The 15,290-nt window shown below is 41.1% G+C and overlaps 1 protein-coding gene across 1 annotated transcript in view; it reads left to right on the top strand.

The window, feature by feature from the left end:
• The first annotated feature begins 4,310 nt into the window (after positions 1-4,310).
• The window catches only part of kcnk12 (potassium channel, subfamily K, member 12), a 43,134-nt gene continuing 32,154 nt past the window's right edge, over positions 4,311-15,290 (top strand). The window contains exon 1 of the mRNA XM_047351288.1: positions 4,311-4,647. Coding sequence (XP_047207244.1) covers positions 4,311-4,647 — 337 coding nt within the window. The remainder of the gene's footprint in view (positions 4,648-15,290) is intronic.

Raw genomic sequence — 15,290 nt, 5'->3', positions numbered from 1 at the left:
AGAATTGTGTCAGCTTTAATTGCAGTTTCACCTGAGGCCCCGCAGATAGGTTTTTGGTCATGTCTAATTTAATTTATTTTATGTTTTATAAAATATTGTACAGACAGGTGATGAAATTCCCACATTTTATGGAATTGTATTATTGCCCCATTAGTAATCTTTGCAGTTGGCTGAAAGTTGGCTTTTTAGTACTGATCAGCAGTGGCTCTAGTAAATCAAGAGCTTTGCTGTTTTGCTCAATATTTCCTTCATCATGACAGGTTACAGCACCTTTGTTACGGCAGATGAGGCTGCAATCAGTCTATTTATGTCAGCCTACCATCAGTCATGAACAAGATCCCAAGACACTTGAAGAACCATGCTTGAGGCAGATCTAAAATTTCCAAAAAGTTAAATATTAGAGTAAGTGTGATGTCTTTTTCCAAACATATACAGAAAGGAACATCCATGTCTGTGGCTTAGAAAACCCTATGGGTATGGTAGGCAAAATTAATTACTCTTTACCTCTTTGGTGCCTACAGCAGTATGAATTTTGAACAGTGAGTTCTGGTATAATTATCTGAAACATGCATTGGCTGCATTGGTCCCTTGTATGCTTGTACAAAAATAGCATAGATTAAAAAACAGTGTTATTAAATAAATGCAAGTGTCTCAGTGGTTTATTTCAACATTCTCTGAAAACACACAGAACCCAGATTGGTTTGCATCTCAGGCAAGCTAGTTCTCACCCACAGTCTGGTGGTCTGGGGGCTCTAAATGGCCTGCAGGTATGAATAAGCATCTGCACAGCAGGTTTGAGAGCCTAAAGACTTTCCCACCTTTCTGCTGGTGCATGCTGGGATCATCTTCAGCTCCCCCACCACCCCACACCCACCAATGACCCTGAAAAGAAATTCGTGGGTGGAGAGAAAAATAAAGGAATTGGAAACTGAGAACAAGCTTTATGTTTTTGCATCCCCTCCTCATCACGTTGCCATGCTTTTTCACCTGCATTACTGATGTTGCGTGTCCTGCAACATGCCATGGATTTTTCCTAAATAAAACCTAGAAAATAGAGATCGGAAAATTGCTCATGAAATACAAGTATAGTTTCCTCTCAGGACCACAGACTCAATTTCTTATTGAAGTCTTCTTTTGTGAAATGTTTCCTAGCAATTTCAGGTAAAGATCAGACTCGACAAGGACAGACTGTAAAGCTGAGATAATTGTACTGTGTGTGCCCTTGTTCTGCAGTCAGCGTGTATATTTGTAAGGCAATTAACGAGATTAGAAAGCATAATCAATAAAGCCACCCTGTGTAACCCTGCTGCCATCTTCCCCTCTGGAAAAGGTAAGCAAGCCTGTCGTAGCCCTGCTGCTCTAACGTGTTGAATCCAGTATATTTCTGTTCAAAATCTTTCTTCTATGTGGTTCTGATATTTTTTTTAAATTACTAAAAATTTCAGAGGGTTTCTACCCATTTTGCATATTTTGTGGTTGTTTTTTATGCGCCTAGGAGGTAATTGATTTCTAATTAGGTGAGTCAATGCAAATATAATTTGCTCATTTCGTCCTGCACTTTTTCATGCATTGCAGCAAATAGTCAGTTCACCACTGTAATAAAAAACTATTTTTGTAAAGTGCCAATCTGTTGTGTGAATAAAGCCATGCCTTTATTGCTTTCACGATCAGGTACAATTTGAATCAAAAAGAGTGCATCATATGACACCCACCTCAGCAGGCTGGTTACTTTAAGAGCAGAGATAGGGCATCATTTGTCATTTTAAATTAATTGAATGATGACAGTATCAGGGTGCGAGCACACCCATCATTTCAAGGTGGAAAGAAAGAAAATCCAGCAGCATTTAATTTGAGCAAGTTCTGTATTTATTTACTTACCACATGTACAGTTTGTTGCAAAAGTGTTCACACCCTCGATTTTTTTGTATAGCTTGTCACATAGTTACAAACCTGGGGCCCACTATATTATTTCCTGTAAAAAATAATTCCTTTAAAAAGTCACCCTAATAACAAACAGAGTATCTGTGTCTACCTTAATCACAGGATACGTACTGTTCTGGGAAGGACTCAGAGGTTTGTTAGAGAATATTGTTGTAAAAAACAGCTTCTTGAACATCAAATGACATACCAGACAGGTCAGAGATAAAGAAGCTTAAAGCAGGTTAATGTTAATGTAAATCTGCAAACCAGCTGCAAACCAAAACATTAAACTGATTGATTAGATAAGGAGAACATTATCAAAAAAAAAAAAAACAGCAGAGAGGACAATGGTTGCTCTGGAGGAGCTGAAGAGATTCACAGCTCAAGAGGTAGGATCTTTTGTCAGGACAACTGTTAGTACTCCACAAATCACTACACAAATCTGACCTTCTTGCAAGGGTGAAAAGAAGTAATCAATTATTAAAAGAAATCTATAAGAAGTCATGTTTGCAAGGTGCTCAAGTCAGGTGAGACCATAACTGAAATGTTTTGCCTACATGTGCTATGTTTTGAGGAAAATGAATACTGCCCATAACCCTGAAAGCACAATCCTCACAGCAAACCAAAGTGGCAGCATTGAATTGCGAGAATGCTTTCCTTTAACAGGGACAGATAAAGTGGTCAGAAGTGAAAGGAAGTTGGATGGAGCTAATTATGTCAGACTCAGTGCAACGAAGGAACTCCGAATGCAGACTAGTTGGCAGCATGACGGTAAGTGAAAAAGGATTTAATAAACAAAAAACTCACTCATGGGAAGAGGCAGGAACAAAACAATAAACGAACAGGCATGGCATGATCCAAAAAACAGGACAGCATGATACAGACAATGTTTCCACGAGGAATAAACAGAACAGGTGTGTATATACGGAGTGTGAACCAGGTGAAGCAAGAAGATAGATTAACTGGGTGCAGGTGAACCGAATAAAGTCGACTGACAGGACAAAACGTGGCTTGAGCAGAACGGAAATCCAAAGATACAAACTAAAAGAAGTACAACTAGAAAAACATGAAACTAAAGCATAATCAGGAGAACTAAACTGAAATTTTTTTTTATCATTCTTTCTAACAAAGGAGCTTGAGTTCAGTGAGTTTGGATGTAGAGCTTCGTGAACATTGAGTCTTGTCACAGATTCTCAATAGGATTTAGTTCCTGGCTTTCACTGATCTGTTCTAACACCTGAATATGCTAACCATTCCATTATCAATCTGGCCATATATTTAGACCTAGAAGGTGAATGCCTGCCATAGTACCTAGTTTTACAGCCTCTAACATGTTTCTTACCAGTAATACCCAGTAATTTGTTGGTCTGTTTCACAGTACACCCATTGAAAGTCTTGCAGCTGTGATAGCAGCAAAAAATGATCATATAAAGTATTGACTACAAATGCATATTTGTCAGGGAAGAAAGTGATGCTGCATGACTAGAGCACAAAAGAAGACAACATGCCACAGACGTGTAAGCAAACATTTAATATTTAATACTGCGCCTTTATCTCCGTGTGAAGACGTTGGTTTTAATTAAATAAAATGCTTTACCTCAAGTATTTTCCTTAAATTTCTGCATGTGCACCACAATGCAAAAACGAGTTCAACAAAAGCACATCCAGATTGCGCATAGGATAAGATAACAAGGTCTGCCTGGGAGGGAAAATGCAGATCGTGCCATGTGAAGACAAGTAGAGAAGTGCGGGAATACTCCTTTTCTATCTGCCAACTGCACAAGACCCGATTTATAGGGAAGAGTGATCTCACCATATGCGCTGTAGTGAGATTCAGCGTGTCACTACAACATGCAGAGACAGCAGCTCCGCTCTTCTCAGATCACCAAACCTGAAGATACAGGACTTTATTTAAGATCGAGAAAGAATAATCTTTAGTCGCACACATCTGTAAGTTACGCAAACCGGAGCCTCCTTTTTATCTTCTGAAGAGACTGGGAATTTTGGTGCAGGGGACTCGCAGGATACCGCTGCCTACTGGTGCACAAAGACGCGCGGATCCTGGTTGGATGTAATCAGCAGTCCACTTAACACCAATTGCAGTGCCACGACAGTGAGAGGGAATGTATATATTATGAAACTATGCGCCCGGAGCTTTTGTTGTGGACTGTTCGTGGATCATCGCGCTTATATCCGCATGTGGAGTGAAGATTGTCACTCCTTAAAAGAACTACAATGTGGTGCGCAAAGTAAGTAGAAGAAATGTTGCATCCAAGCGCAGCGGAGGGGCAGAACTGTGACTTCCAGAGCGTGCCCGCCGACCCGTGAATACCGCACTCGATGTGGAGCTCGTCGCTGTCCGAGGCGCGCGTGGTGCTGAAATTCGGATGATGCCCGGCCAGCGACTGCAGGGCTGCCGCTCCCTGCACCTCAACGAGGACAACGGCCGCTTCGCGCTGCTCGCCATCCTCATCCTGCTGTACCTGCTGTGCGGCGCTGCGGTCTTCTCGGCCATCGAGAGGCCCTCGGAGCTGCGGGCTCACGGCCGCTGGAATGGGACGCTCCTCAACTTCAGTGAGACCTTCAACATCAGCCTGCAGGACCTCAACTCCTTCCTGCGGGAGTACGAGGCTGCCATCGCCGCAGGGATCCGGGCTGATGCTCTGAGACCGAGATGGGATTTTACCGGGGCTTTTTATTTTGTTGGAACAGTGGTGTCGACTATAGGTGGGTGATGTTTGCAGCGTTCACTGAATGCCTTGACCTTTGAATCAATTTTGTTGCAGCAATGTAGTGGAGAAAAAAAGTCTACCCCCCGTGTTAAAATGCCAGGTTTTACGATGTAGGAAAATAAGAAAAAGATCATGTATTTTTAGAACTTTTTCCAACTTTAATAAGCCCTATTGCTTGTGCAAATCAACTGAAAAACAAATTTAAATGTTTCCGGTGGGAGGCGTAGTTTGGGTAGAAGGGAATAAAAAATAAACTAAAATGATGTGATTGCACGAGTGTGAACTCCCTCTTATAACAGGGGATCACCATATTCAAACTCATGTTAAATAAGAGTCAGTAAACATCTATCTTTTAAAGTGCTTCTGAACCCAAATAAAGTTGAGCTGTTCTAGTGGGACCTTTTAGGCACATCTCACAGCCAAAGGCCATAGTCCCCAGAAAGCTTTCACAGCATCAAATGGATTTCTGTGTAAAAATGCATCAACAGGAGAAAGAAAAAAATGTTCAAGGACATTAGTTAACCATTGAACACAGTATAGTCATAATCAAGAGGAATAAATGGTGCAACAGTAACATTACTAAGAATGGGATGTCCCCGCATAAACAGATGAAAAGAAGAAAAGAAAATGGTTAGGGGAGGCTTCCAAGAGCCCCACAGTAATTTTAAAGGAGCTGCAGGAATTTCCAGCAAGTGCTGACTGTATATAGCATGTGACAACAATCTCCTGTTTTCTTAATATGCCTGGAATATAGGGATAAGTGGCAATATGGAAGACTTTTCTCCAAATATAAGGAATAAATTAGCAAAAACACATTTTACGCCGGGCTGTTGCCTTGCAGCAAGAAGGTCCTGGGTTCAACTCCCGGCTGGAGCTCTTTCTGCATGGAGTTTGCATGTTCTCCCTGTGCATGCGTGGGTTATCACCAGGTACTCCAGCTTATTCCCACAGTTCAAAGACATGCCTTTTAGGTTAATTGGTCTCTCTAAATGCCTTAGGTGTGTGAATGAGTGTGCGCATGGTTGTTTGTGTGTTGCCCTGGGATGGACTGACGACCTGTCCAGGGTGTACCCCGCCCCCCGCCCATAGACTGCTAGAGATAGGCACCAGCTTCTCCGTGACCCACTATGGAAGAAGCGGTATAGAAAATGACTGACTGACTGACATTTTAAGCCTCCTAAAGCATTGGAGACAACAGCTAATAAAACCCCTCTGGCCATAAGCCAAAAGATATGTTAAGTTCATAAGTGACACTCCATGTCCCAGAAAGAACACCATATAAACAGTAAAGCATGGTGCTGGCAGCATCATGCTGTGCACACAAATGCAAACACATTATTTTTGTTTTCTGTTCTGTATTTTCCACCGAAAAGATTTAGGGTTACATTTAAATTGAACGTTCCTTAAAAGTGGAGAGAGTTCTTCAATTATTGATCCCCTTTTTAACATGAAGACCTGATGTTTTATCAGGGATGTGTAAACCTTTTATATCCACTGTACTGTTTTCTTCTGGAAAATGGCTACAAAGCTGAAAATGAAAAAAAAAAAAGTCCAAAAACACCCCTTAGTGTGAAGACTGTTACATCTAAGTAATTTGAGGCCAGATGGGTCTTGGGGTCTCATGTCTTTCTAAATGGTTAAATAATCATATCATTTCATTCAGTCTGGATATCTGAGGGACTGGAGCAGCCTCCCTGTAGAGCACTTTCTTTCCACTGGCTCATACGCCTAATACCAAATTAAACCGCTCAGTTTTTTTAGTTAGCTTTTTTTTTTGTCATGTGTTAAATTTTGGCTCTGATGGACTTTGGAAATGGGGGCAACATCTGACTTTTTTGCCATTTGGAACCGCTCACTCATCGCTGGCTATAGGACAGCACCCATGGGTGCAGCCTCTCCTTTTTTGCCACATTTCTCATCAAACTAACAGGAATGTCAATGAGAAGCCCCTTCCACTCTCCTCCCCCCGTTTAACATTTACACATGCAATAGGTCAGAAAAGAGCAAGTGCACCTCCCAGGGCAACCGGAGGGCCCATGGTGTTGCGTTCTGCATGCCTGATGGTTCTGACACCCATTTTCTACTTACCCACTTCATCCTCAGGCAGATTCAGTCCTTACAAAAGGAATTTATATCCATTTTTTCACACCTGTTTTGTAAACTTCAATGTATTTATCGAGATCTCATGGGATAGACCAATACAAAGTAGCTCCTAGTTGTGACATGAAAGGAAGATATGACACGGTGAGATGCCTTTTTATTCAGCACTCTTTACTTGGATACCCCTAAATGAAATCCAGTGCAACCAGCTGCCTTCAGATGTTGACACAGTGAAAATCTAAAACCTTAAACACAGCATTGTCACTGTGAAATATGGTGGTGGCAGCCTTAGGGACAGGACAGTTAGAGCTTAAATAAAGCATGTATGTGTATATTTAGCTCCCCAGAGTCAATGTCTTGTAGAACCACCTTTTACTGCGACTATAGTTTGCCAATTTTATTTACCTCTATGAACATTAGTTTTGGAATCTTTAAACAAAATTTTCAATTGAAATTAGGTCTGGATTATGACTGGATCTTTCTAAGACATTAATATGCTTTTAACTATGATCCCATGGCCCAGGTTTAGTGCTGTGCTGCCAGAAGGTGAACCTCTGAACGAGTCTCAGATGTCTGGTTGCCCCTAACAGGTTTTCTTCAAGGATTTTTCAAGGATTTCTCCTTAGGAATCCTGCCACACACTTGTTTAGAGAGTAATAGCTGTCCTGTCGACAGATTCCTGAGCTTACCTGAGCTGTGGATCTCTGCAGCTCCTCCAGTCACTACAGACACTCTTGGCTGCTTCTCTGTTTAATGCTCTTCTTTCCGTGCCCATCGGTTTAAGTGAATGGCCATGTTTTGGTAGGTTTGCAGTTGTCTCACACTTTTGAGATACTTAATTGAGCAGCTCCTCAATTATGAGATGTGAAAATTTTAAAATTTGGAATATAGGTAAATAATCTGATCCTCCTGTAAACTAGTCTTGGTTTATCACATACAGGTCCTTCTCAAAACATTAGCATATTGTGATAAAGTTCATTATTTTCTATAATATCATGATGAAAATTTAACAGTCATATATTTTAGATTCATTGCACACTAACTGAAATATTTCAGGTCTTTTATTGTCTTAATATGGATGATTTTGGCATACAGCTCATGAAAACCCAAAATTCCTATCTCACAAAATTAGCATATTTCAAAAGAAAAGTGTTTTTAATACAAAAAACATCAACCTTCAAATAATCATGTACAGTTATGCACTCAATACTTGGTCGGGAATCCTTTTGCAGAAATGACTGCTTCAATGCGGCGTGGCATGGAGGCAATCAGCCTGTGGCACTGCTGAGGTCTTATGGAGGCCCAGGATGCTTCGATAGCGGCCTTTAGCTCATCCAGAGTGTTGGGTCTTGAGTCTCTCAACGTTCTCTTCACAATATCGCACAGATTCTCTATGGGGTTCAGGTCAGGAGAGTTGGCAGGCCAATTGAGCACAGTGATACCATGGTCAGTAAACCATTTACCAGTGGTTTTGGCACTGTGAGCAGGTGCCAGGTCGTGCTGAAAAATGAAATCTTCATCTCCATAAAGCTTTTCAGCAGATGGAAGCATGAAGTGCTCCAAAATCTCCTGATAGCTAGCTGCATTGACCCTGCTCTTGATAAAACACAGTGGACCAACACCAGCAGCTGACACGGCACCCCAGACCATCACTGACTGTGGGTACTTGACACTGGACTTCTGGCATTTTGGCATTTCCTTCTCCCCAGTCTTCCTCCAGAATCTGGCACCTTGATTTCCGAATGACATGCAGAATTTGCTTTCATCCGAAAAAAGTACTTTGGACCACTGAGCAACAGTCCAGTGCTGCTTCTCTGTAGCCCAGGTCTGGGGAATGCGGCACCTGTAGCTCATTTCCTGCACACGCCTGTGCACGGTGGCTCTGGATGTTTCTACTCCAGACTCAGTCCACTGGTTCCGCAGGTCCCCCAAGGTCTGGAATCGGCCCTTCTCCACAATCTTCCTCAGGGTCTGGTCACCTCTTCTCGTTGTGCAGCGTTTTCTGCCACACTTTTTCCTTCCCCCAGACTTCCAACTGAGGTGCCTTGATACAGCACTCTGGGAACAGCCTATTCGTTCAGAAATTTCTTTCTGTGTCTTACCCTCTTGCTTGAGGGTGTCAATAGTGGCCTTCTGGACAGCAGTCAGGTCGGCAGTCTTACCCATGATTGGGGTTTTGAGTGATGAACCAGGCTGGGAGTTTTAAAGGCCTCAGGAATCTTTTGCAGGTGTTTTGAGTTAACTCGTTGATTCAGATGATTAGGTTCATAGCTCGTTTAGAGACCCTTTTAATGATATGCTAATTTTGTGAGATAGGAATTTTGGGTTTTCATGAGCTGTATGCCAAAATCATCTGTATTAAGACAATCAAAGACCTGAAATATTTCAGTTAGTGTGCAATGATTCTAAAATATATGAATGTTAAATTTTCATCATGACATTATGGAAAATAATGAACTTTATCACAATATGCTAATTTTTTGAGAAGGACCTGTAAAATCCCAACAACATACATTGACGTTTGTGGTTGTGACGTGACAAAAATGTGAAAAACGTTCAAGGTGCATGAATACTTTTGCAAGGCACTTTAGACAAAGAGTGAATATTGATGGATGAACACTCCAGGTTATAATTAAAGTTGACTCCAGCTCTATCTCTGACCTTGCCCTAAACACATAAACACAAACATATACATGTATCTCTACTACATCATGGCATACCCCTGGCTACTACTTTTAATTGAAAGCTGCAGTGAGACAGGATGTGAGGGGAAAGTGATGGTCATGTATGCTATGATTGCTCAGGGAAAATTGGATTCACATAAGCAGAACTGTCACAACTTTATTTACAGCAGAACTGTTAGGAGAGCTTTATTGGCCCTCCCACCTTCCGCTCTTAGATACACAAAAGCACTCATCTGGAGATCTCAGGGCAACCGTGCACTCAGACACAGCAGCTGTGTTTGCTTACATGTCTATGCAGGTTGTCTTCTTTTGTACTCTAGCTGTCATGCAGCATCACTGTCTTCCCTGACAGACAGATTATCTAAATTGACTCAGCTGCTTGGGTAAAGGAGGGAGTAAAAGTGAGAAGTTAATATTCTCTGTCTCTCCGGTAGTTTTCTGTCTGGCTTGCATGGGTTTCTTTTTTGGGTTTCATCTAGCTTTGATCTCCTCCACCAGCCTAGTCCACTGATCTGTGTATGCCTGTCTTTTGGCATGTTTGTGAGGTGCTGATATGAAAGCGTTTTGAGGACCTCCCTACATCACTCTTTATCGGCATTCCCCCTGTGCGCTCTGGATGTTCCTCCCAAACACTTCCTGTCTCTGACTCAGCTGTGGGAGAGGCTTCAAATCAGCAGTGACTCTTTGCTCCCCTTGATGTGCCTCCATGGTATCACTTTGAAAGATAAAAGCAAAGCTATGACCACATTATGTGGTTGTTTATCCGAGGTTTGTGCACATTGACTATTAGTGCTTCCAATGATGGGTTGTTTCAAAGGTACAGCAAAGATTGCCTACAAAATGTGCTGCAGCTTTCCCGCTCAAATGTGGTCTAAACAATTGTAATATACAGGGAGCTGTTTGCTGCCTTTAGATAATCAGAAATGAAAAGAAGTGCTGCTCCATGCCCTTTCAGTGCAGTACAGGAGTTTTCCTCCAGCAACTGCTATATTATGCTTTTAGTCAGTTGAACCCATAAGTGCATCACATTGCTTGGAAAGTAGCATGATGTATTTTGGATCTAGAACTGAACAACCAGATCAGACTTTTATCACTTTTGAAATATAGCCCAAAATGTGTCCCAAGGCAATCATCATCCTAAGTCATTTCCTCTAACAAGCCACCATGTTCTCTTAACCCCAGAAGAGTAATGAACACATTGTATCTCATTCACAAAAGCTTTCAGATTATACCTGATATGATACACCCAAAAAAACACTCATCAAAATACAACAAACAGCAATACATACTGCAAATTCAAGTATTCTTCTTTTCTTTCCAGGTTGACACGTTCTCATAAAATGAAAAACAAAAGGTATCATGGGGGCATGGGTCCTAGACTATAATGAATGTAAAGTAGTGAATCATTGATGAAAGATACCTAAAGAAAAAAAATTACAGTGAAGGCACAATTTCCATGCATTGTTAATAACTGGTAAACAAAAATAAAAAAATGCTTTTTTGACTGGGTCATATTAAAACATTTCCTTAATTAAATGAATTCCCTTGGAAAGTGTAACTAACTTGTTATTATCCCCAACTATTGCACTAAATAAGGATTTCTTGTCCAGGACCTTTATAACTTCCCTTATGCCTTACATACAGTCTGTAGAGGCACAGTAGTGATTGCCATCATCCATATCCCCCTCCTCTTCATAATCACTCAGTTCCAGTATGTTTGTATATATATTTTTATTTCTCTTTGACTTTTATAGTTTTTATAGTCGGTCTGACAGTACTCAACAGAAGTACAAAAAAATAATAGAGCATGTTAGATGTACATACAAATGGTTTCTTGGTAACTCACTAAAGGTAACTGTAAGATATAATGACATGACTACAACTTCCATGATAAGGTCAAAGAAGAATCTGTATAGCTAATGACTGACAATGTAAACCTTAGGAATGTTTTACTTGCTTGCTGGCATAACAAAGTCACCAAGCTTGAGGCAGGATGATAGGTGTGTCTGATATGGGGCAATAAATATGTTGATGCTGAACGTTATTGTTCTCAAACACAATCGTGGGATAAAATCTACCTGAAATATGTTTCACTTGCAATGTCTTACAGTGGGTGAAAATCTACCAAACACATGCCTGTGGAAAAACACAGGGATGGGGTCTGGAAAACACATCTATATTCTGTGATGTCAGTAACTAGCCTGATGCTTAGCAAGGACCCACAACATTGAAAGAGCAACCACACAAATCTATCTCATCCCTGTTTATCTAAAAACATAATGTAATAGCAATTGCATGGGTAAAAATCCCCCATGTTAGTTTTCTAAAGGTTCTGGGAGTGGGGTGGGCACCTTTACAAGCCCAAATCTAATTAAAGCTGCAAGCAGCATTGAAGGCCCTCGTAGCTCATCGCAACTCGACCTGTGCAGTGACCGCAGGAGCCTGGCATTGCCACCTGCACACCACCGACATGGCCGGCACTCGATTCCACACATCTCCACTAACTGGTACTGAGCGAACTGTCATATGATCTACGGTCATGCCGATTTCTGCTGTGGCGAGAAGTATTCAAAATTTGGGCGAAGCCGGACCGTCCTGATGGAAGCTGCACTCACTTGTTTGTTAGTGGGCGGGGCTAAAATGATGTCATCAATTGACTGTGCCAACATGTTCAGCAATGATCCCTGATGTATACTACATTTGAAGTTGATGTGATGATGTATGAGGGAGATAGAGCACTTGAAGTGTCCTAGGGGACGCTGTTGATCCAAATTCCAACGTAATCCAATAGAGCTGTTTTGGGTTTGACAAATATCAATCATATTCAGTTTGGAGCAAATCGGACCTTCCAGATGGAAGCTGCACTCTCTTGTTTATAAGTGGGCGGGGCTATAATGATGTCATCAGTTGACTGTGGCAACATGTTCAGCATTGATCAGTGATGATGTATACTACATTTGAAGTGGATCCGATGATGTATGAGGGAGATAGAGCACTTGAAATGTCCTAGGGGGCGCTGTGGATCCAAATTCCAATGTGATCCAATAGAGGTGTTTGGGGACTGACAAAGATCAACAATATTTATTTTGGAGAGAATGGGACCATGCATGTGTAATTTAGAGCCAAACGCATGGCCGTGGCGTGACATCAGAATTTGCCATGCCGCCACACCCTCCAGCTAAACCAGTCAGTACTGGAGTCTGTCTTAGACCATCATGTTATCTGTCACTTGGGACAGACAGTTTCACATTGATTAGGTGAAGAACATCAAATATGGACCACCCAAAGGAAAATATGACACTTCCTGTTCTCAGGGGGCGGGGCTTTGATGATGTCACTATCTGATCAGTGAATATTGTTCGGGGCCAGAGGCAGATCAATCTCAGAAGATTTCATGTCTCTGTGACTTTCTTTGTCGGACCTATATCAATTTCGTGTTTTATGACGAGAAGTCATATTTTGAGGCGTGGCCACGCCCACACGCTTTCATGTATCAAAAAGCTTTTGATAACTTTTGATCCCCAATCCCTTAAGAGTATACTGAGTAATTTTCAAGTTTCTATGTCAAAAGCTGGAGGAGGAGTTCGCTCAGATATGCGGGCTAGAAATGGCAAAAATGAGGTCAAAATTGCAACTTCAATCCAAAATGACCGACTTCCTGCGGAGTTTTGACAAATGCTCCAAGAGACTTTTTTGTAGGTCCTGACAAGTTACATATGTGTCCCATATTTCACAATCCTAGGTCAAAGCATGGCTTGGGGCTGATTTTGTTTTATTTTATAGGGGGCGCTGTGAAAACATTAGGCCACGCCCACCAAATATCTCATCAGATCTCTGTTGGGTACTGGACTAGGATCAATCATATTGAATTTGGTGCAGATCAGACGGTCTATGTGGAAGTTAGAGCCAAACGTATGGCCATGGCGTGACGTCCAACTTTGCGCGCCACCACGTCCACGCCCTTTTATGAAAAGTCACTGTGCTTCAAACGGAGTTAGACCCACTAGTTATCAGTCATCTGACCGAGTTTGGAGTGGATTGAGTGTAGACAGCAAGATAGCGACCTTTCCCAGTAAAAAAAGTGACTTCCTGTTCTAAGGGGGCGTGGCTTTGATGATGTCATTATATGACCCCATAGGATCGTCGGTAACCAGAAGGTCCTCCTTCATGCCAACGTTGGTATGATTTGGTGTTTTTTTGTGAAAGTTATTGCAATTTTTCACTTTCGGCGCGAACGCCAAGTTTGTGTCCCGGCCACGCACCCTAAACATGGCCGAAAACTCACGATTTTGATAACTTTGAATTCCCCATGCCTTATCTGCGTATTTACCGCATATGAAGCCAATAGCTCAAAATCCCTAGGAGGAGTTCGTTAAAATTCGAGGTGAGTAAAAGTGTGCGTTTTATGGCATGCCCTCAAGAGACTTTTTGTCTTGGTTTGAGGACCTCTACCAGTGTGCCAAATTTCAGATCTTCTGATTCTTTAATGTTCTTGTTGGTGGGCATGGCCAAACCTCTTAGCCACGCCCACCAACGACAACAATAAAGAACAAAAATTTCACGCGGGGGACAATTTTGGGTAAAATCGTGTGCATCTAGGGACTTGGCAAAGTCCCCAAGTTGCCCCGCAAAGACGCAACGGAATAAAGAAAGAAAGAAATCGTACGATTACAATAGGCCCTTGTAGGCTTCCTGCTTGGGCCTAACTAATCAACTTTTGGCTTAAATTCAGCCAACAACACAGCTGGTAATATTTGAGATAAAATCATGGCTATTTTCTATTCCTCCTTTAATTTTATCCTTAGTTAAATATGCTAGGCAATTCTTGTTCCCATCAACAAGCCAGTAGCATAAGTCTATCTCGAAATTTTATTCTTCTTCTTGTCAGAATTGGTGGAGTCCATTTAAATTGGTTGGTTTCCTGCCAAGAACACAGTTTTCAAGCATAATAGATGCACCTCAACTTAACACCCTTTCCTCTCAAAGTGTTTAATAGCAAGAACTGCACTAATGTCTCACATGCTCAGTGGAGAACAAAAGACTGGGTTGTAAATGTTTCTTTTATGATTTTTGGCAGGCCAAATCTTTTCAGAAGTGGAATGAAGGGCTGAAAAGATGGCGGTAAACGAGAACAGATTCATAAAAGAAGGAACAATTTTAATAAAATGTTTTGAAAGCTCTTGGCATAATTAAAATAAATAAATGTATTTTCGGATTTTACCATTTGACTAAGATTTAAGAAAATCAACTTTATACCAGTTTCCTTTTTTGAGCCTTAGGAGTGGAACACTTTGAAGAGAGTGTCATGTTTAAAAAGGTAATTTATGTAGATGGCAAAAGAAGCACGTTTATCTTGTCCACAGTAAACATCTCTGAGTTTAAGAAAAGGTTTTGTCAGCAAAAATTCAGGTTTTTTTCTAAATACCTCAAAATGTGTCATTATTTGCTTCAGCAAAATGTTTTTTTCATCAGTCCCAAACTCGTTCTCCTTATCAGTCAGCTTCTAACAAAAATAAAAACCAAGTAAAGTTATTGTTAACCTTTTTCATTTGATTCACAATAATTTATATTCAGTCTAAAACCAGCCGAGACAGAGAACTTGTACAATCTATTATTTTAACTTTAAATTACTTATAAACTGTCTTCTGGAAATTTAAATATTTTGGGTTTGGGCTAAAGCCCCCAATGTTTTGAGACCCCAAAACTCCCCTGTTGTAGACTATTGCAAAAAAACATTTTAAAAACATTTTAAATGAATTCTTCTATTTGGCCACTCTTCTTGACCACTCCTCTGCCAAATGTCTAGTTAGAATTATAGCAAGAGCTTGTTGGTGTTTATCAAAATGTGTAGTTG

This window comes from Girardinichthys multiradiatus, chromosome 22 (assembly GCF_021462225.1).
Source record: "Girardinichthys multiradiatus isolate DD_20200921_A chromosome 22, DD_fGirMul_XY1, whole genome shotgun sequence".
Taxonomy (NCBI): domain Eukaryota; kingdom Metazoa; phylum Chordata; class Actinopteri; order Cyprinodontiformes; family Goodeidae; genus Girardinichthys; species Girardinichthys multiradiatus.
Note: the sequence above shows the minus strand (reverse complement) of the source record. Positions and strands in the feature narration are given on the sequence as shown.